Raw genomic sequence first — 20562 nt, 5'->3', positions numbered from 1 at the left:
AAAAGATACATTGTAATCCCCAAAGGAATGAAAGGATGTGAAATTAAAAGGAGCTGCACAGAGAGCACAAAGATTAGATATATTAAGAACAGCCAAATGAATAATCAATATGATTGTTCGGTCAAAGAAAAATTAATTCTTAGTTCATGCACAGATTCCGGTTGAACTTGCATTTAAAGCCATGTAATCTACATTGCTGCAGTAAAATACTGCATTTCAACAGTGATTGCAAGCTTTAAAAAACTGCAATTAATGAAAAGAAGTCTCAGTGCACCTTAAAAACAGTGCAGGTATCATGTGCAGAAGGGCCTGTTCCTGTGCTGTTCTGTTCTGTGAAATGGATCCAATTAATTTGGGGGGGGGGGGTGCATATGAATGTTGAAATTTTTGCCTCCTTAATAGTCATGTTCGCTGATTAGGATACAAGCAGACAGCTGACGTTAGATCAACAACTTTGCTTATGGAACCAAATTTCAAGTTTATCATCAATAGGCATACATACCCAGGGTATAAATGCCATGAAAATTAATCTTTTGCAGCAGCAGCATAGTACATTACAAACATGACAAATATAAGCTAACATAAATTTAAGTTAACATAATTACATTACAGCAGGTTGAAAGAGAGAGAAAAAAAATATAGACTGAGGTAATGTTCAGGTTTTTCAGTTAACTTAGTATCTGAAGGTGGTCAATAAGCCACTGGAAAAAGTGCATTAAGGGAAAACAATGGTAGCTTTGTATTTATTTTCTTTTAAAATCAGGATGCAACACTTCTCAGCCTCCCATATTAGATGGAGTATCCTCCATCTGTTCTTCAACTTCAGGAATTTCAAAATCCAACCCAAAGTGTCAGAGATATTCCTTCCATTTGGTCATCAGGATTTCAAAATCATCCATAGACATACATTTGTCTTTAAGTCAACCTGCAATAACCCCTAAATTGGTTATGAGATTTAATTTTATAATGATTTCACCCCTTAAATATAGCTTCAGGCTAAAGTAACTTAATAAACCAAGATTGCAAACTTCTGCAGCTGTTGAATTTCAATACTCCTCTGGATACTACTTCTCCTTTACTTCCCTCATCCCTCCCTTCAGTTCCATGCCCTTCCATGTTTACACTTTTGATTTTTCCCTCTAATCCCAAACAAACTGTCCAAAGTAGTGACCTCAGCTTCGAATCCTTGCATCCCCATCTTAATGAATTCTTAACCTGACATGACAGTGAGCTCTTTTTTCCATGCCCCTGATTATTTCTTTGTCCAGGGGTCTTCACCCTACTTTGTGGGCCATTTCCACCATCTTCAGAATTCCTAATCTACCTGGACCTCTCCTTCTGGCTCTTACCCTCCCTAGACTGATTCATTACTAGCTGCTTATGTCACACTGGCTGTCTCATTTTTTCCACTCCAAACCATTTCCAGGCAGTCATTGACCTCATAATTTTCTCTCCCCAGCCTCCAACCTTATTAGACCCTCATCCCCACACAGCCTGTTTCTATCTCCCCCGCACTCCCTCCCCCCACCAAGATCCACAAGCAGTTCAGACACATTCTTTAAATTGCCCTTGCCCCACCTAATTTATTTCTTCCTACCATACTTCAATCCTTTCTCTGCTGGTGTAGTCCCCTCCCATTTAATCCATGGGACTGCTGATGCCTTCCACCATCTTCCAGTTTCTTGATCTCAGGCCACTCTTCTTAACCATACATGTACAATTCCTCTGTACCTTCTCCCCATAGCAAGGTTCTCAGAGGACCTTCTGTTTCTTCCTTGAAGAAGCTCAGCCAGTTCCTCTCCAGCAACACTCTCATTTGCCTGGCTGAACCTATTCTCACATTGAACATCTTCCACTCAATTAGCTTTCCCCAGATCAAAGATTTACCGACAGGAAATAGCATAGGCCCAAGCTACACCTGTCTCTTTGCGGGATATGTGGTTCAATCCTTGTTTCTATCCTATTCAAGCCCCATCTTTCTGCTCTTTTCCCCAGTACACTGACATCTGCTTCCTGTGCTCCTACTGATCTCAATAAGTTCATTATTTTTGCTGGCAATTTTCAGTCTGCTTTTATTTTCACATGGACTATCCCTGATTCTTTCCTTCCCTTCCCTTTCTGGATTTCTCTGTCTCTGTATTTCCAGGGCCAGGTTAGCCACCATTATGAGCCCACAGACTTCCACAACTATCTCAATTATACTTCTTTCAACCCTACTTCCTACATGGAGTCCATTCCATTCTCCCAGTTCCTCCATCATGGTCATAACTGCTCTATTGACTCCTTTTTCCTGAACCATGGTTTCCCCTCTACCATGATTTTTAAAGTCCTCAACCAAGACCTATCTACTTCCTGCACTTCTAATTTCTCTTAGCCAGAGCAAGAAGAGGGTTGCTCTGGTCCTCACCTTCCACCCCACCATTCTCTGCATTTGGCCAATCATCCTTTGCAATTTACAATACCTTCACCAAATTCTATCACCAGACATATCTTCCCCTTCCCTCCCCCTTCAGCATTCTGAAGGGACTGTTCCCTTCAACTCAATGGCCGATTCTTTCATCCCCACCAATCACTCCCCTTCTCATGGGGCTTTCCCATGAAACTTCAGGAGGAGCAACAGGGTGGTCTTTTGCCTCATCACCTCCCACCAACCAGGGCCCAATCAGTCCTTACAGATGAAGCAGCGATTCACTTGTACTTCTTCCAACCTAGTGCATTGCATTTCACGCTCATAATGTGGTCTCCTCTACAATGGAGAAACCAAACACAGATTGGGTGATTGCTTGGCACCTCCATTCAGTCTGCAGGAACAACTCTGAGCTTTCAGTTGCCTATCACTGTAATTTTCCATCCCAGTCCCACTTTGACCTGTCAATCTATGGTACTGTTCCAATGAGACCCAACATAAAAGTTTGAGAAGCAGCAAGTCATCTTCCATCTGTGCACGTTGCAACATTCAGGACTGAATAATGAATTTAATAATTTCCAGATAATTCACTTTTCATATTTATGTCAGTAACTGGCCAGTTCTGCTGGATGGTTATTCATCTATATAATATTAACTCAGTTTCTCCTTCTCCATAGTCACTGCCTGATGTGCTTGGCATTTCCTGCATTCTCCTTTTGGTTTCAGGCTTCAGCAACAGTTCTGACCCACCTTTATTTGTTTCTTTCTCTCTCTGCCCTCATTAATCTATTACCCAGACAGCTCTATAAATATTGGAATGACCTGGGCACTTTTTCTCTCTCCGTGGGCCTCACCCTAGGTAGTCTTTTATGTATTATCCATTCCTCCCCAGTGTCTCTGTACTTTAATACTACACTTGTTTTTTTTCCAGTTTCTCAGTTCATCAAGGAGGGATGAATAATTGAAGGGAAAACAAAATATTTATCTTTCTACAGATGCTGCTTGATCTGCTGAAAGTTTCCAGTAGATTTCTTGCATTTGTGGCTTTTGAGATTTTCAGTTAATGAGGTGTAAATCCACATTCCACTGGCTATTCATTTTGAAGGGTCAGCAAGACCCACATCATTAATTGATGAAAATGGTGGAAGTTTAATCCAGTTGCAGGTAAAGTAATAAACAATTAAGTGAAATGGAAAACTAGTGCTTCAAATATGCAAATATTTTACAATCATTTCAACTTCCTCACAAGTGACTCAATTAGTTCCTTTGGAACAAAGATGTGTTAAATTCCTGAGCATGCCTTGCTTTCTTTGACATGAATCATGAAGTGGAATTTACTGAGTAGGTCTTGCTGGACCCTGCCATTTGTGTGGAACCACAGATCACAAATCCCCCATGCCTGCATTTACTTGGCTGAATGCAGAGGTCAGAATTTGATAGTCCTCTACACGTACAGGATAAGCAATGAGGTCTGAATAGTGACCAGGTTTTGGGAGGCAGAGTGCAGAGATACTGCCCTGGAGTGCCTCAGGAGGGAGCTTTGTTTTCTGTCAAAGCTGCCATTGATCTTAACAGCTATGAAATGTTGCTGACATGTGGACACATTTGAAAAGTATTAAAGTTGAAGTAAATAACTTCTTAAAAAGTTAGTTAAACCACTTAAACACACGTAGAAATAGTTAACATCAATTGAAGCAAAATACTTCTTAAAAACCTTTATTTGTAGACCAAGAATCCCCATTGAAATCAACAATGTTTCAGATCCTATATCTTATCTGTCTGGTGCAGGATCTGAGATGTGATTCTTCAGCTCAATACCAGGGAATCCTAGCGACACTGGGCCCTGTCACTAGATTCTATGGGGAATCCAACTGCAGAGCCTGGTGACAAGTTTAATCCCCAAATCTGTCTGTAAATCCCAAATTTACAGCTAACATACATAATTCCTGGCCTTCAGTTTGCAACCAGCAAGATTCAACCAATAAGACAATTAAATCCAAATGGTGGGCTAAGTCTCAACATAATATTACTTCTTCAGTTTACTTACTTTAAATATTTTCTTTGTCACTCTGTATTCACATCAGAACAACCTTCATTACTTATTTATCACATTGAGCCTAGAAGGATGGCATTAAGAGGCAAATGCCCTTGCTGGCTGTTTGTTAAAGCTATCCAACTAGTCCCACTCTCCTTAGCCCTTTAATTTTTTGTCCCTTTCGATTACTTATCTAACTCTCTTTTTAATATTACTACCACATCTGCTTCTACCATTACTTTAGGTTGTACATTCCTATCCTTATAACTCACTGTGTAGTGTCTTCTCCTCTACTTTAAATTTTCCTCTGGATAGTAACTAGTCCACTATTTAGGCCACGTGATAATACAAAGCAATCCAATCAACACTGGAATCAGAACCATAGAACAGTTACAGCACTGAAGGAGGCTATTCAGCCATTCGAATCCAGCTAGCCCCACTTCCCTGTCCTCTTCCCACAGCCCTGCAAATTATTCTATGTTGATCAGATTCAGCTTTTAAAAACGCATAAATTATTAAGTTATAAGACATGAAGCCCAGCATTCCGCTTTTTTCTGAAAGAGAAAAGATTATTTTTAGTCTAGTCCAACTCATTAGTACTCTGAAAAATCTAGAAAAGTTCAAATCTCTTTGCTGAGAAAAGGTACTTATTTGATACAAACTTTGCTTTCTATTATTTTCCTTCATTATGTTAAGTCATATGTTAAAGCACATATGCTGAACTTTCCCAACATCGAGACTGATTGCTATTATTTGATACCATTCTTCTTGTGACCCGAACATCAAATGTTCAAATCAACCCAACTTCATACAGCCTCCCCAGGCCTGAATCCTGATGGTTAAAATAATCCCATCACTAGGCCTCTTGCAGGCTTCTGACCACCAGCTCTCTTTCCCCCAATGCCCAGACTTGCCTCAGTCTCTAACAACTTATTTTCCTTTGCAAGTTCTGCAGCACAAGGAGGAAAAAGGGTAACTCAGGATGAGAGGAGAGGGCGGAAAACAAGCAGGTAAAACACCCAGTGGAAGACATTAACCTGTGGTGGGGGCTGAGGTTGAAAAATGTCATTGGTTAGCTTTGAGGAAGAGAAGGGAGCAAACAAAGTCAAAAACAGACCGAAATACTTAACCATGATCACTACTGAGGCCACGTGATAATACAAAGCAATCCAATCAACACTGGAATCAGAACCATAGAACGGTTACAGCACTGAAGGAGGCTATTCAGCCATTCGAATCCAGCTAGCCCCACTTCCCCGTCGTCTTCCCACAGCCCTACAAATTATTTTCCTGCAGTCACAGTGACACAGCTAGTAGAGATGCTGCTTCACAGCTCCTGGGACCCAGGTGCAATCCTGACCTCCAATGCTGTCTGTGTAGAATTTGCATGTTCTCCCTGTGAACATGAGGCTTTATTATAGATGAACTGTTTTCCTCCCATATTCCAAACACATACAGATTGGTAGGTTGGTGGTGGTGGGGCGAGGGGGAGAAGGGAGGAAGGAGTTTGATGGGGATGTGTGGAGTATAAAGTAGGATTAGTGTAAATGGGTGATTGATAGCTGGCATGGACTCAGTAGATTTCCATGCTGTATGACTCTACAGCTCTTTTTGAACACTACAATTGAACCTACCTCCACTACTATTGTAAACGATAGTCCCCTGCTGCACAGAAATGTTTTCATCACATTAACAAATCACCTTCATTTTCTGTCCCCTAAAATGTCCTTCATTTTCTGTCTCTCTATCTACTCTGCTTATACCTTCTGAATTTTAAACACAAAATGCCCTATCAGTTCTCTCAGCCCACAACCTCTTCCATTCTAAGGAGAAAACCTAGCATCTACAGTCATTTCACACAACTGGAATTATTTTTGTAAATCTTTTCTGCACCTTCTCCAAAGCTTTCCTGAAGTATTCTGTCCAGAATTAACATATTTTATGCAAGATTTCTATCATCAAATTCATAATTATATGTATACTTGTACCTTCTGAAATTGGTTTCTCAGACAGAAGAGTTGTTGACAAAGCGGATTTGACAGTGGTAATCCCATTTGTCACTGCCAATCTTTCATTCAATCCTTCATACATTTTTTTGGTTGTTCCAATTATAGCTGCTGTATTGGTTAATGGCATTGTTTGAGCAGTCTCTGTAGAAGTTGATGGGACCGTCTCTGTGATGATAGCCTCCTTGATTGCTGTTGTAACTCTAGGTGTGGTGGTCACCTGAAGTGCGTTTGGTGCCTTGCTGTCCGTTACTGCACTCCCTGTAGTTGCCATGATTTCATTCATTTCTTTACCAGCACTTGGACTGTTTGCTGTCCAACTGAAGGAATTACCCACTGGATCACTCATTACTGTTGTTGCTTCTTCACTTCTTAAATTTTCTACATTTGTAAATTCTGAGAAATGTAACATTTCTGAAGTCAATACTTTGACATCTTTTTGTGAGGTACTTACAGTTTGCGCCGTCTGACTGGTAAGAGGCAACGCTGTGGTGTCATGACTATTTAGCGTAAAGTTTTCACCGTTAGAGTCAGGTGTTCCTGTTGTCTCACCAATACTTCCATTGTTAGTGATCGAGCTGACAAGAGTTGAAATTGTCATTTGTTCGCTGTTCTTCGTTCCTCCAGTTTTTTCCGCGTTATGAGTGACTGTGTCATTCAGTGTGACTCCTGTTGTTGTACGGACATCACTGACATCAACAGTATGATTAGGAGTGGAGGTTGTAGTTAATTCTTCTTGTTTAGTCTGCAGATTTTTGTTAAAATTTTCATCTTTTATTGTTATATTCAATGGTTTCTGAAAGGGCACCATTGTTGTAGTTGTAAGTAAAATATCCAGGCTGGATATGGTGATTACACTTTCATTTCTGGTCTTACTGGTTTGCGGTGTTTCTTCCACATCAACAATGCTGGTTTTTAATCCTGCAGTAAATGTTTCTAAAGAGCTTAAATTATTACTAGAAGCAGTGGAACTTAGTATTTCTCCATTTGGCACTGTGGCACTTGTCACCATGTCACTGTTCTCATTGTGCTTCTTAATATCTTCTAGCTTTGCAGTAGAACCCTCAAATATTTGTATGTTCCTTCTATGGTGTTTGCGAATAACAGAGCATCTTAATTCTGGTATGCAAGTTAGCATGGCCAACGTAACCACACAAGTGTAAAATTCTGTTGATCTCATCATTACCAAATATGCTAAAGTTAAGAAATCACCCTGATGAGATCTATCCAAACGAATCTGAAACAAAAACAAATCAATATTATTTCTAAAACATTTATAGAATACCAGATTATTAACAGAATTTAAAACAATATTTTTTCAGATGCAACACAACTTTAACCTAGCTGTCACAGCACCACATAGTGATATGAGGATACAATATCACAAGGTATGAAAAAAAAGTTTCTGATGATGTATGAAGAAAATTCAAATCTCTATTTATATCTAAAATGAAAATTGTACTACAGCACATCAAAACTCCTGCCCATGACAAAAACAGAGATTTCATCCCATGAAACATGTATTTTTCATATTTACAATCCGAAGCCAATTTTCCTGACCATAGCCTTTGAGAAAATTGAAGCACAAAAAAAGCAGCAGGAAAAAGCAAGATACCCATTTCATTATGGTACATCTCTAAGAGAGTGCAAATTTAAATTTGTGTTCACAGTAGATACAGGCTCAACCTACCAATGGGAAATATAGTGGTTGGGAAGCATTCCTTAACTCTCACCTTATCTTTCTGGAGGTTCACTGACAGAACAATACCCAGAGAGGCCTACACAGTAGTCTGTTCCAGATGTCCGCCAACAATCAGATCATCCGTGGATATTCCTGGAGATCATAAAAGGTGCCAATATTGGCAACAATCTATATACTCAAAGGCCCCCCTTGGGTCGGAAGACTAAACCTGTACAAATATTCTTGATGTGGTCTCACACCAGGATTCTTTTTTTGGCAGCATGATATTCCTTAAGTTGGAATCAAATCCTATAGCAATAAAGGCTTCCCAATTACATGCTAAACATTCATATTAACTTTTGTTGAATCTCATACAAGGACATCTAGGTTTCAACATGTTTCAATCTATTACTCTTCAAGTAATACTCTGTCTTTCTAATTTTTCCACATGATTTTCCATCTGCCATATACTTGTCCATTCTTAGCCTGTCTATAAACCCCCAAGACTTCTCTGCATCCTCCCCACAGCCGCTCTCCAGTTATCCAAATTTGGCAAAAACAAAGCGATATTTCAGTAATGACCTTAAAAGAACAAGTTGGTTTGGGGACCAAATATAGTTTTATAATATTAATCATCCCACTGAATTAATTGATATTGCTTAAGAAACTCATTTTGAGGTCAAACATGATACAGTAAACTATCATTTATCTGGTATTTATACATCAAGAATTCTCATGCAGCTGGCAAAGATTTCTAAGATCATAACATTTTTCTAGAAAGGTACATTTGAATTTGGTGTGCCAGGTTCCAATGCACTTAGAATTAAGTGATTTTAGATTAAGTGGTATCCTAGGCCTGGTTAGGCTATGCTCGAAAAGTCTATGCATATCCTACATAAAATTGTTCTATTTTTATGAAAATTTTATGAATCTTATTTCAAGTGTTGTGCAAAGTACGAACAAGTTTATTTACATTTTAGTTTACATTTATACATAACTGCAATGCAGTTGCAGGCTGATTAGCAACATCATCCTCTTAAGATATGGCACTTCATATGATGGCGAGTATAGTCATTCAATTTATTTTTGCTGCACTTTACATTAACAGTTTAGCCTTAATATATATATAATTACAGTGTAAAACATTGCTATTTATATAAGGTAAAATGAAGACAAATAGTTGGGTATTTATTTAAAGATTTATGCATTGAATACTAGAGTGTGATGTACAGTAATTTTTTGAGCAATTCTCATGTAACTAGCATATTCATGCAATCAGTACTCTCCATTCCTCATGGAAGCTGGAAGTATACTGAATCTAGATTACTTAGGCTGGTTTACCCTATATAGTGGTAAGAGATGGAGTTAATAGGCGGCATAGAAATTGTTTATTCTTCTTATCTGTAAGCAAAAACAACTCATCCAAGGAAGCATTTTGGACACGCAATCTAATATCATGCAGAGAATAGGGAGGCAAGGAGTAGTAGTGGAGAGTTAGAGTTTGGTGTCATCTTGTACAGCTATTTGCTTAGAGATGGAGGAGAAGATGTCCACATTTCGACTACTCCCTTTGATTTAGCCAGCTACTGCATAGGGCCTTCAGAGCAATGCCATAGATCCAACCATCTTCAGCTGCTTCATCAATGACCTCCCTTCCTCATCATAGGTCAAAAGTGAGACATTCACTGCTGATAGCACAACCTTCAATATAATTTGCAACTCTACAGCAAGACTGAGTCAATAATTTGGCATAGGCTGATAAGCAGCAAGTAATATTTGTGCCATAAAGGTGTTAGGCAATGATAATCTCAAACAGAGTGTCTAACGAACTACTATTGTTATTCATTACCATCACAGCGTCTCCTGCCGTCAATATCCTGGGGATCACAGTGACAAACTTAAATATAGATCATACATATGTAATATTAAACGTAACATTCTTCACTGGTAATGAGGAGGTAAAGATAAGCAGTAATTTGAAGTCAGATACACAAAGCATTGGAAGTAACAATTAGGTACAGCAAGCAATTAGGAAGGCAAGGGAGATGATGGGTCTTTATTGAAAGAACATTTGAGTACAAAAGTAGAGATGTCTTTCAGTAGTTACAAAAGCTCATGGTGAGAGCATACCTGGAATAATATGAACTGGTCTGATGTCCTTACCCAAGGAATGGTATATTTGTAATAGAGGGATGCAACCAAGATTCACCAGGGATGGGGTCTGTCATATGATGAAAGATTAATCAGATTGGGCCAATATTCACTCCAATTTAGAAAAATGAAAGGTTATCTCACTGAAACATGCAAAATTCTTATGGAGTTTGACAGGTTAGATGTAGGAATGATGTCTCCACAGACCGCAATAAAGAGAACCAAGAGCCAGTGACTCAAGATGAGAAGTCAGTCTTTCAGTATTGAGATAGTCATTGAGATGTAATGAATCATAATTCTCTACCAATAGGACTGTGGAGTTGCTGAGTATACTCAATGTGGAGTTTGACAGGATGAAGTAGTCAACTGGATTCAACATTGGCTTAGCGGGAGAAGCCAGAGAGTGGTAGTGGTTGGTTGTCTCTCTGATTGGAGGCCTGTGACTAGTGGTGTGCCACAGGGATCAGTGCTGGGTCCGTCATTGTTTATTATCTATATTAGTGATTTAGATGATAATGTGGTAAACTGGATCAGCAAATTTCCAGATGACACCAAGACTGGGGGTGTAGTGGACAGCAAGGAAGGCTATCAAAGCTTGCAAAGTCATCTGGACCAGCTGGAAAATAGACTGAAAAATGGCAGATGGAATTTAATGCAGACAAGTGTGAGATGATGCACTTTGGGAGGACAAACCAGGGTAAGACTTACACAGTGAATGGTAGGGCACTGAGGTGTGTGATAGAACAAAGAGACCTGGGAATACAGATCCATAATTCCTTGAAAGTGGCGTCATAGGTAGATAGAGTTGTAAAGAGAGCTTTTGGCATATTGGTCTTCATAAATCAGGGCATTGAGTACAGGAGTTAGAATGTTATGTTGATGTTGTATAAGACGTTGGTGAGGCCACACTTAGAGTATTGTGTGTAGTTCTGGTCACCTACCTACAGAAAAGATATTAATAAGTTTGAAAGATTGCAGAGAAATTTTACACGGATGTTGCTGGGACTTGAGGACCTGAGTTACAGGGATAGATTGAATAGGTTAGGACTTTATTCCCTGGAGCGCAGGGGAATGAGGGGAGATCTTATAGAAGTATACAAGATTATGAGGGGTACAAATGGGGTGAATGCATGCAGGGTCTTTCCCCTCAAGTTGGGTGAGACTAGAATTAGAGGTCATAGGTTTAGGGTGAAAGATAGAATATTTAAGGGGAATCTGAGGGGGAACTACTTCACTCAGAGGGTGGTGTGAGTGTGGAATGGAAGTGGTAGATGCAGGTTCAATTGTGACATTTAAGAGAAGTATTGATAGGTACATCAGTGAGAGAAGTATGGGGGGCTATGGTCCGGATTCAGGTAGATGGAACTAGGCAGAAAACCAGGCCAAAGATAGGTCAAAGGGCCTGTTTCTGTTCTGTAGTGCTCTATGACAGGAAAATGGCACGAGGTAAAAGATTAGCATGACCTTATTGAATGGTGGGACAAACACAAGTGGCTGAAAGGCCTATTCCTGCTGCTATTTCTTCTGTTCTTACGTAGAGAAGGCTAGCTTGTGACTTTGTCCTCTTTTACACAATTAAAGAAGGATAAAATAGGTGGGACAATGTAAAAGAAGTTTGAGAACCAAGGACAAGGATCTTGTAATCAACTCATTGGAGTACAAGGAATCAATAAGTTTTGCATATATGTATTTATAGCTTGCAAGTATCATAGTCTTAAAGATCTTAAATCATGTAAACTTTGTGAAGGTTGGAGATGGAAATGTTGATGAGAAAAAAAATTGATCACATCAGTACTTAAACACATAAGAAAGGAAAGCTGTAATAAGAGACATTCAGTCAAGCAAGGAATATTTGTAAGGTTGGAAGGACAATCAAAACATTTATTGTTTCACTTTTGTGCTTTTCATAATAATTGCAGTACTGACAAGAGGTCTCCTTCATTCATTTTCAGAAAGAACATACTGCAACTCACATAAGAATCTGCAGAAGGAGTATTTTTAAACTACTGAAAGCAAGAATGAGAGGTGGTTATTTAGCCCATTATTTTGTTCTGTGGTCAGTTTTCTTTCTGTCTTTGTACTGCATCTATTATTTTCTCTGTAATCATGCATTTATTTTTGAATACCTCAACCAAGATCAGTTTTAAGCAGTGCTCTTTTCATTTGCCTTGCTCTGTGTACCTAAATTTGATGCTGATTAACAATTTAAATTCCTCGTCTTTCAAGGGGTAGCAAGATCGAAAAGTATATCAATAAATGACTGGTCTCCTTATAAACTTAGTCTAAAATTTGAAAATGGCTTTGAAGCAATTGCAATATAACTACAAAGCTAAATTGTTGTGTTATGGAAAAATGACAGTAATTCTGTATTGTGTCATTTTGTGAAAGAGTTAAAAAATGGAAAATGATTTGCTTCAACTATTTTCAAAGCTTCAACTGGTTACTCCTTGTTAGCACCAAGTTTCTGAGCTTATAATCATGTGAATTAGTTTTTTAACAAAGTTATTCACTAAGAACAAACCTACATCCACACACTTTTATTTTGCACTTAAAATGAATAAAGTAGTAAACATAAAACAACTAACAATTATTTATTCACGCGTCTCAATGGGGATGGAAGGAGACAAAAATACTTAATTATTAATATCTTTTTAAAATGCAATATTTCTAGACATTTGAATTAAAATAAAATGTGATTCTGAAATAAAATAAATATCTCTGAAATAAAAAGCTGTCAACCGCCTTTTAAAAACGTCTATTATGTTTTTACGGTGGGAGGGAGGAGAATGTCAATTCTCCCGGGCAAGAAACCATCAGCATTGACAATCATTTGGAACTGAATGAGAAAATAAAAATTCACAAAAAAACAAATTTTATATAGTCTCGCCACTTAGGAAACAGAAGCGAATGCAAAATTTTGTCATTATTTGTTGAGAATAAAATGGAACTTTATATTAATATACTACAATGGATTGCAGAACTTCATCTAAAAAAATATAAACCAATACTGTCAACAACTGTCTTTTGTGAATACTCTTTTGTGTTATTGTGTAAAATATTTAATGTATTTGACCTAACGGGAGGGGTGTGGCAAGGGGGTTGGAGAAGGAAATCTGGACTTGATCAGTCTGCAGTAGAGGTAGGTCATTTCATAAGGTTACACAGTCTTTGTGCATTTCTATTTGACACATGTAATAAGGCCAGCAGGAAAATGCTGCTGGTAAACATGGCACACAGCATGCAGAGCATCTATACACATGCCCATTGCAAGGATACCGCTCTTGGCAACTGAACGTAACGGGACAACCGAACGTAATGGCCACAGGTAACGCTTCAGAATTGAAACTACTATTTATATTAATCCAATTATTAATAGGGAAAATAATTAAATCTGAGTTGTTGATAGGAAACAAACGCCAGGATTACATTTCATTTAAGAATCTGTAGCTTTTGTATAAGGAACAAAAATCTTCCATTAAATATGGAACATTTAGCTCCGTCAGAAATAAAAGCGCAGATTATGATATTTCTATTCTAACAGACATAAGATCATCCGAATTTATGCAGCTGGCGGGTTTTTTTGTTTCAATTCATTCGATACATGTCATTTAGCAACATTGAGGATGTTTGCACTGCTGAGAAAATCAAATAATGAACTAGTGACATAAATCAAATCTTCACTTACCGGTTTCCAGAGGAGACTCTTCCGGTCTCATTTACATTCTTTATTTTTGCTGCGAATTCTTTCAATGTATCTGTTTTGTCTTCGGTGCCGTGCGCTCGGAATGATTCCCAGCCCTTGTCACTGGATCGGCTCTTCTCCACAGCGTCGTGCGTTTGAATGGAGCAGTGCACGCCCAGTGCCAGGATCCGCAGCCACCCTGGCTGGGAGCGCTCTGCTAACCTCGCCCCTTCATTAACACAACCGCAATAGCTGGAAATATTTAAACATTAACTTAAAATTACATCATTCTGCTAAGGCAAAAGAAACCTCTCGATGACAACGTCTCTTCAATTACATGCTAGAGAGTCAGATCAACAATAACATTTGTTGTTAATTTAGAAAGGCGCAGCCTGGCAATTTGCTGCAGCGATTTTCTGATCTGGCGGTGGAGTTTGGCTAAAACTTAGGATAAAGATGAGACATCGCTGAAATTACTGATGCGGAACATCGGTTTATTCCAGGTGACAGAGCACAACGTCCTTGAAAGAGACGGTGACCTCCGGCCACCCATGGTTTTACAATTACCCAGAAGTGATTCCCCTACATTGAAAGGGACTTGAGGAGGGGGCGGAACCGAGTACAGGTGAGGAAAGTCAACTGACCAACCTGGTTTGTCTTTTCACACAAACCTTCCACCCACAGTTCCGTTCCCCTGCCCTTCCTGGTCTCCGGTGTCACACCACCAGTGCAGCTGAAGTCCAACATGGCCTTCTTTCTCCTTTTCCAGACTTTTATCGTCTCAACATCTAGAAGTGCTTGTCCCAAGGATAACAATCAAGAGAAAAATTGGGAACTGGAAGAATCATTATGGACTACTCTCTGGGGTATCACCAACCAAAAAGTGAGCAATATGAAATTGGTAATCTGTTTTAACATTAATGAAAAGGAAAATGTGTGAGACAAATTGGGTAACTCATTACCACCTAGTTAACATATATTTTATTTCAAAATCGTTACTGTAAATGAAATTTGTAAATATATATAATAAATGATGTATTAACTGTCTTGTCCAATGCAAGTCACACCATTCCATATAGATTATGGCAGCATGACATTCATTTTCCCTTACATACATCCCTTAAGCAAATTGTGACACAGACAGGATGACAACTCTGAACCGGATTGACCTTTCTGGTTTCCACCAGGTGTACTGCCGCAGTGTCCATCTGCAGAGTTGCTGAAGATGTCACACAGTTTGGCATATTTTACCGGTTTAATCTGCTGATGTCTTAACAATGCAGCTGAAACAACAGACCAAAATGGTTGGCCGAAATGTTGCCAATAGCAATAGGAGCTGCTGAGGCTCCCAACCAGGTCTTGGAGTCTGGGGCATTCAAATTGATAAGTTTGAGTGGAGATGGCTGTCAACTACTTAGAGCCATAGAACCATGGAACCATACAGCACAAAACAGGCCCTTCGGCCCACCATATTGTGCCGTCCATCAAACCACCCTCACACTATCTAACCCTTTCCTCCCGCGTATCCCTCTATCTCACATTCCTCCATATGCCTATCCAACAAACTCTTGAACCTGTCCAATGTATCTGCCTCCACCACCACCCCAGGCAGTACGTTCCATGCACCAACCACTCTCTGGGTGAAAAACCTCCCCCTGACATCTCCCCTGAACCTCCCACCCATAACCTTAAAGCCATGCCCTCTTGTCTTGAGCATTGGTGCCCTGGGAAGGAGGCACTGACTGTCTACTCTATCTATTCCTCTCAATATTTTATATACTGCTATCATGTCTCCTCTCATCCTCCTCCTTTCCAGTGAATAAATATACTGCTATCATGTCTCCTCTCATCCTCCTCCTTTCCAGTGAATAAAGCCCTAGCACCCTAAACCTCTCTTCATACTCCATACACTCTAATCCAGGCAGCATCCTGGTAAATCTCCTCTGCACCCTCTCCAATGCCTCCACATCCTTCCTATAATGCGGCGACCAGAACGGAACACAGTAGTCTAAGTGTGGTCTAACTAGAGTTTTGTAAAGCTGCATCATCACTTTGTGGCTCTTAAACTCAATCCCATGACTTATGAAAGCTAACATCCCATAAGCCTTCTTAACTGCTCTATCCACCTGTGAGGCAAATTTCAGTGAACTGTGAATATGAACCCCCGGATCCCTCTGCTCCTCTACACTGCCAAGTACCTTGGCATTTACCCTGTACTCTGCCCTGGAGTTTGTCCTTCCAAAGTGTACCACCTCACACTTCTCCGGATTGAACTCCATCTGCCACTTGTCAGCCCAGCTCTGCATCCTATCAATATCCCTCTGTAAGCTCCGACAGCCCTCCACACTATCCACAACACCGCCGATCTTAGTGTTGTCCGCAAACTTACTAACCCAGCCTTCCACCCCCTCATCTAAGTCATCTATAAATATCACAAAAAGTAGAGGTCCCAGAACCGATCCCTGCGGGACACCACTAGTCACTGCCTTCCAATCCGAGGGCACTCCCTCCACTACAACCCTCTACTTTCTACAGGCAAGCCAATTCATAATCCACACAGCCAAGCTTCCCTGGATCCCTTGGCCTCTGACCTTCTGAAGAAGCCTACCATGAGGAACCTTATCAAACGCCTTACTAAAATCCATATAGAACACATCCACCGCACTACCCTCATCAATCTTCCTCGTCACCTCCTCAAAGAATTCTATCAGGCTTGTGAGGCAAGATCTTCCCTTCACAAAGCCATGCTGTCTGTCCCTAATCAGTCCATGATTCTCTAGGTGTTCATAGATCCTATCTCTAAGAATCCTCTCCAACAGCTTACCCACCACAGACGTGAGACTCACCAGTCTGTAATTCCCTGGACTATCCCTACTACCTTTTTTGAACAAGGGGACAACATTCGCCACCCTCCAATCCTCCGGCACCATCCCTGTGGACAATGAGGACTCAAAGATCCTTACCAGCGGTTCAACAATCTCCTCCCTTGCCTCTCAAAGCAGCCTGGGGAAGATCCCGTCAGGGCCCAGAGATTTATCTGTCTTGATATTATTGAACAACTTCAACACATCCTCTCTCTTGATATCTAAAACCTCGAGAACATTACCCTTACTAGCACTCCCTTCCGCGTCATCAAGACCCCTCTCCTTGGTGAATACCAAAGAGAAGTATTCATTGAGAACTTCTCCCACTTCCGCCGCCTCCAGGCACATTCTCCCACCTTTGTCTTTAATGGGACCTACCTTTACCCTAGCCATCCTCCTACCCTTCACATACGTGAAAAAGGCCTTGGGATTTTCCTTAACCCTACTAGCCAATGCCTTTTCATGTCCCCTTCTAGCTCTCCTCAGCCCTTTCTTAAGTTCCTTCCTTGCTACTCTATATTCCTCACAGGCCCTGTCTGAACCTTGCTTCTTATACCTTATGTATGCTACCTTCTTCTCCCTAACTAGTCGTTCCACCTCTCTCGTCACCCACGGTTTCTTCACCCTGCCATTCTTTCTCTGCCTCACCGGGACATATTTATCCCTAACATCCTGCATAAGATCCCTGAACATCGACCACATCTCCATGGTACATTTCCCTTCAAAAAGGACATCCCAATTTACACTCCCAAGTTCTCTCCTTATAGCCTCATATTTTGGCCTTCCCCAATTAAATATCTTCTTGTCCTCTCTGCACCTGTCCCTGTCCATGACAATTTTAAAGGTTATGGAGCAATGGTCACTGTCCCCCAAATGCTCACCCACCAATAGATCCTTCACCTGTCCCGGTTCATTTCCTAAAACTAGATCTAGCATGGCATTCCCTCTAGTCAGCCCATCGACACACTGCGTCAGGAATCCCTCCTGGACACATTTAACAAATTCCGTCCCATCTAAACCTTTGGCACTAAGCAGGTTCCAGTCTATATTTGGGAAGTTGAAGTCTCCCATTATAACAACCCTGTTATTTTTGCTTCCCTCCAAACACTACCTGCCAATCTGCTCCTCTATATCTCTACTGCTACTGGGGGGCCTATAGAATACTCCTAGTAGAGTAACTGCTCCTTTCTTGTTCCTTACTTCCACCCATACGGACTCTAGAGATGATCCTTCTACAACATCCATCCTTTCTGCAGCCGTAACAGTGTCCCTGACCAATATCGCCACCCCTCCTCCTCTTCTCCCCCCTTCCCTATCCCTCTTAAAACACCGAAAGCCAGGAATATTCAATATCCACTCCTGCCCTGACGTCAGCCACGTCTCAGTAATAGCCACAATATCATAGTCCCCCATACTTATCCAAGCCCTCAGTTCATCTCCCTTATTCCTGACGCTTCTTGCATTTAAGTAAACACACTTCAGTCCATCTACCTTACTAGTTTTATAGCCTGTATTCAGCTTCTCCTTCCCCAAAGCCTCTCTACCTGTTTGATCTAACTTTTCCCCATCCCCTTCTTCCACTGACCTACTCCTCCGGTTCCCTTCCCCTTCACAAACTAGTTTAAACCCTCCCGAACCACTCTAGCAAACCTAGCCGCAAGGATATTGGCCCCCTTCTGGTTCGGGTGTAACCCGTCCTCTCTGTACGGGTCCCACCTTCCCGAGAAGAGATCCCAATGATCCAGAAATCTAAAACCGTCCCTCCTGCACCAACTTCTCAGCCACGCATTTATCTGCCACCTCCTCCTGTTCCTGCCTTCACTATCGCGTGGCACTGGCAGCAATCCCAAGATTGCTACCCTTGAGGTCCTGTTCCTCAGTCTTCTGCCTAGCTCCCTGAACTCGCTCTTCAGGACCTCATCCCCCTTCCTACCTATGTCGTTGGTGCCAACATGGACCACAACTTCTGGCTGCTCTCCCTCCCGCTCAAGAATCCTGTGGACCCGATCAGTGACATCCCAGACCCTGGCACCTGGGAGGCAACATACCATCCAGGATTCATGCTCACTGCCACAGAACCTCCTGTTTCCCTGACTATCAAGTCCCCTATCACTACCACATGTCTCTTTCCCACCCTTCCATTCTGAGCAGCAGTACCAGTCCTAGTGCCAGAGACCTGGTTACTGCAGCTAGGCCCCTGCAGGTCATCCCCCTCAACAGCCTCCAAGGCGGAAAACCTGTTACTGAGGAGAACAGCCTCCGGGATTCCCTGGTCTGTCTGCCTGCCTGACTTCTTCTTCCTCTTCCCTCCCCTGACAGTCACCATTCTATCTGCATCCTGAACCTCAGATGTACCTGCTCTAAGGGGGGTGACTGTCACCTGATGGACCGTGTCTACATAACTCTTTCCCTCCCTTATGCTGCACAGTGTTTGTAGCTGCGACTCCAGCTCATCAACTCTGAGCCGAAGTTTGTCCAGCCTCAAGCACTTACTGCAGATGTGGCCATCCTGGACTGCAGCAAGGTCCACGAGTTCCCACATCAAACAGCTGCAGCATATGACCATGTCCTCCATCTGACTACCTTTTCTTTTCCCCCTAGTTAATCCCACCTACAAATCTATAATAGACAACAGGTAAACCTTACCTTTACCTACTTACCAGCTACTTACCCTCCTTGCCCTTTCACGCCGAAGCCCCTTGAGCCAAAGCCCAACCACTCTGCTGCCTCTCACTCTGCTGCCCGCTCCAACGCTACCCGCTCTATAGGCTCTTTGCTTTTTTTAAGCTGCCCGCACCGCGCCTGCGCAGTCGACTAGTTAGAAAAATCTTTTAAAACACTTAAACACTTGATTGACTTCAGTGAAGATGAAGTTGTCTCCTTGCAGCAGAATACCCATGCCAGAGAAATGCTTATCATTATCACCTGACCAGATCAATTTTCAGCCAACAGGACCACTGCTGATGGCTGGTGTCCCAAAACCACAAAACATTGCATAGAACTTTTAACACAGCGTATGTTAATGGATGCAGTCTTTAACTTATCTTTCTGTAAACATGCAATCTAAAATCACATCACAAAAATGAAGTTTCTTTAACCCAGCATATTTGAACTGATGCATTTGCCCAGAACAGAGCTATGGGTCTCATCTTCCCCGGCTGATGAGTCCACTGCAATGAAGCAGGCAACATCCATAGTTCTGACAAAGAATAGGAAGGAGGATTCCACAATGAGGAGTGAAAAGGCTGCTTCCTTTCTTTTCTTCACAATTATTTTTAAAGACTCTTCCTGGGTAATGTCAAAAATACCCATTCTGAGGCAAGTCTTGCAGGTCAAAAATCCCCTCATGTCTGAACACATAGGCCGCTTTAGAAAAATGCCTCGTTCCCAAAGTGTGTTTCAGCAGACTTCACATGTGTTCTGCATACCAAGGACCAGTGACAGAATACCCATGACTTCAGGGAGATCATGCCAGCTCCTCCTCACCACCCCCCCCCCCCAAAAAGATACTTAATTCATAAAGTTTGCAAATAAAGAGTACTTTCATGTATTGCTATTCACAACACAAGACCTACTATTTCTTTTTGCTTACAAAACTTGATTTATATCAGTATGACATTTATTTCTTTCCATGAGTGATACTTTGAGGGACTATTTTCATGAGTTCCTCAGAATGGAAAGGTGGATGGGTTGTAAACTGGAACCTTTCCCCACACAGCCTTTATGACAGTTTTAC

The 20562-nt window shown here is 41.1% G+C and overlaps 1 protein-coding gene and 1 long non-coding RNA gene across 5 annotated transcripts in view; one reads left to right on the top strand and one right to left on the bottom strand.

Moving 5' to 3' along the window:
• The window catches only part of LOC127578330 (armadillo-like helical domain-containing protein 4), a 95497-nt gene that overhangs the window by 60215 nt on the left and 14720 nt on the right, over positions 1-20562 (bottom strand). Inside the window, exons 2-3 of one of the 4 annotated variants that reach the window (XM_052030247.1) lie at positions 13966-14214; positions 6431-7685 (exon numbers count right to left, since the gene is read on the bottom strand). In XM_052030247.1, coding sequence (XP_051886207.1) covers positions 6431-7631 — 1201 coding nt within the window. In that variant the 5' untranslated portion in view covers positions 7632-7685; positions 13966-14214. Of the gene's footprint in view, positions 1-6430; positions 7686-13965; positions 14539-20562 lie in introns of those variants that run through there. The other 3 variants (XM_052030267.1, XM_052030238.1, XM_052030258.1) reach the window with 3 other exon arrangements.
• On the top strand, positions 13487-14845 carry LOC127578345 (uncharacterized). Its single transcript, XR_007957513.1, has 3 exons — positions 13487-13605; positions 14466-14587; positions 14732-14845. It is a non-coding gene; the product is annotated as an uncharacterized LOC127578345 (long non-coding RNA).

The sequence above is a fragment of the Pristis pectinata genome, chromosome 1 (genome assembly GCF_009764475.1).
Source record: "Pristis pectinata isolate sPriPec2 chromosome 1, sPriPec2.1.pri, whole genome shotgun sequence".
NCBI lineage: Eukaryota > Metazoa > Chordata > Chondrichthyes > Rhinopristiformes > Pristidae > Pristis > Pristis pectinata.
The sequence above is the reverse complement of the archived record's forward strand: the minus strand, read 5'-3'. Positions and strand labels throughout refer to the sequence as shown.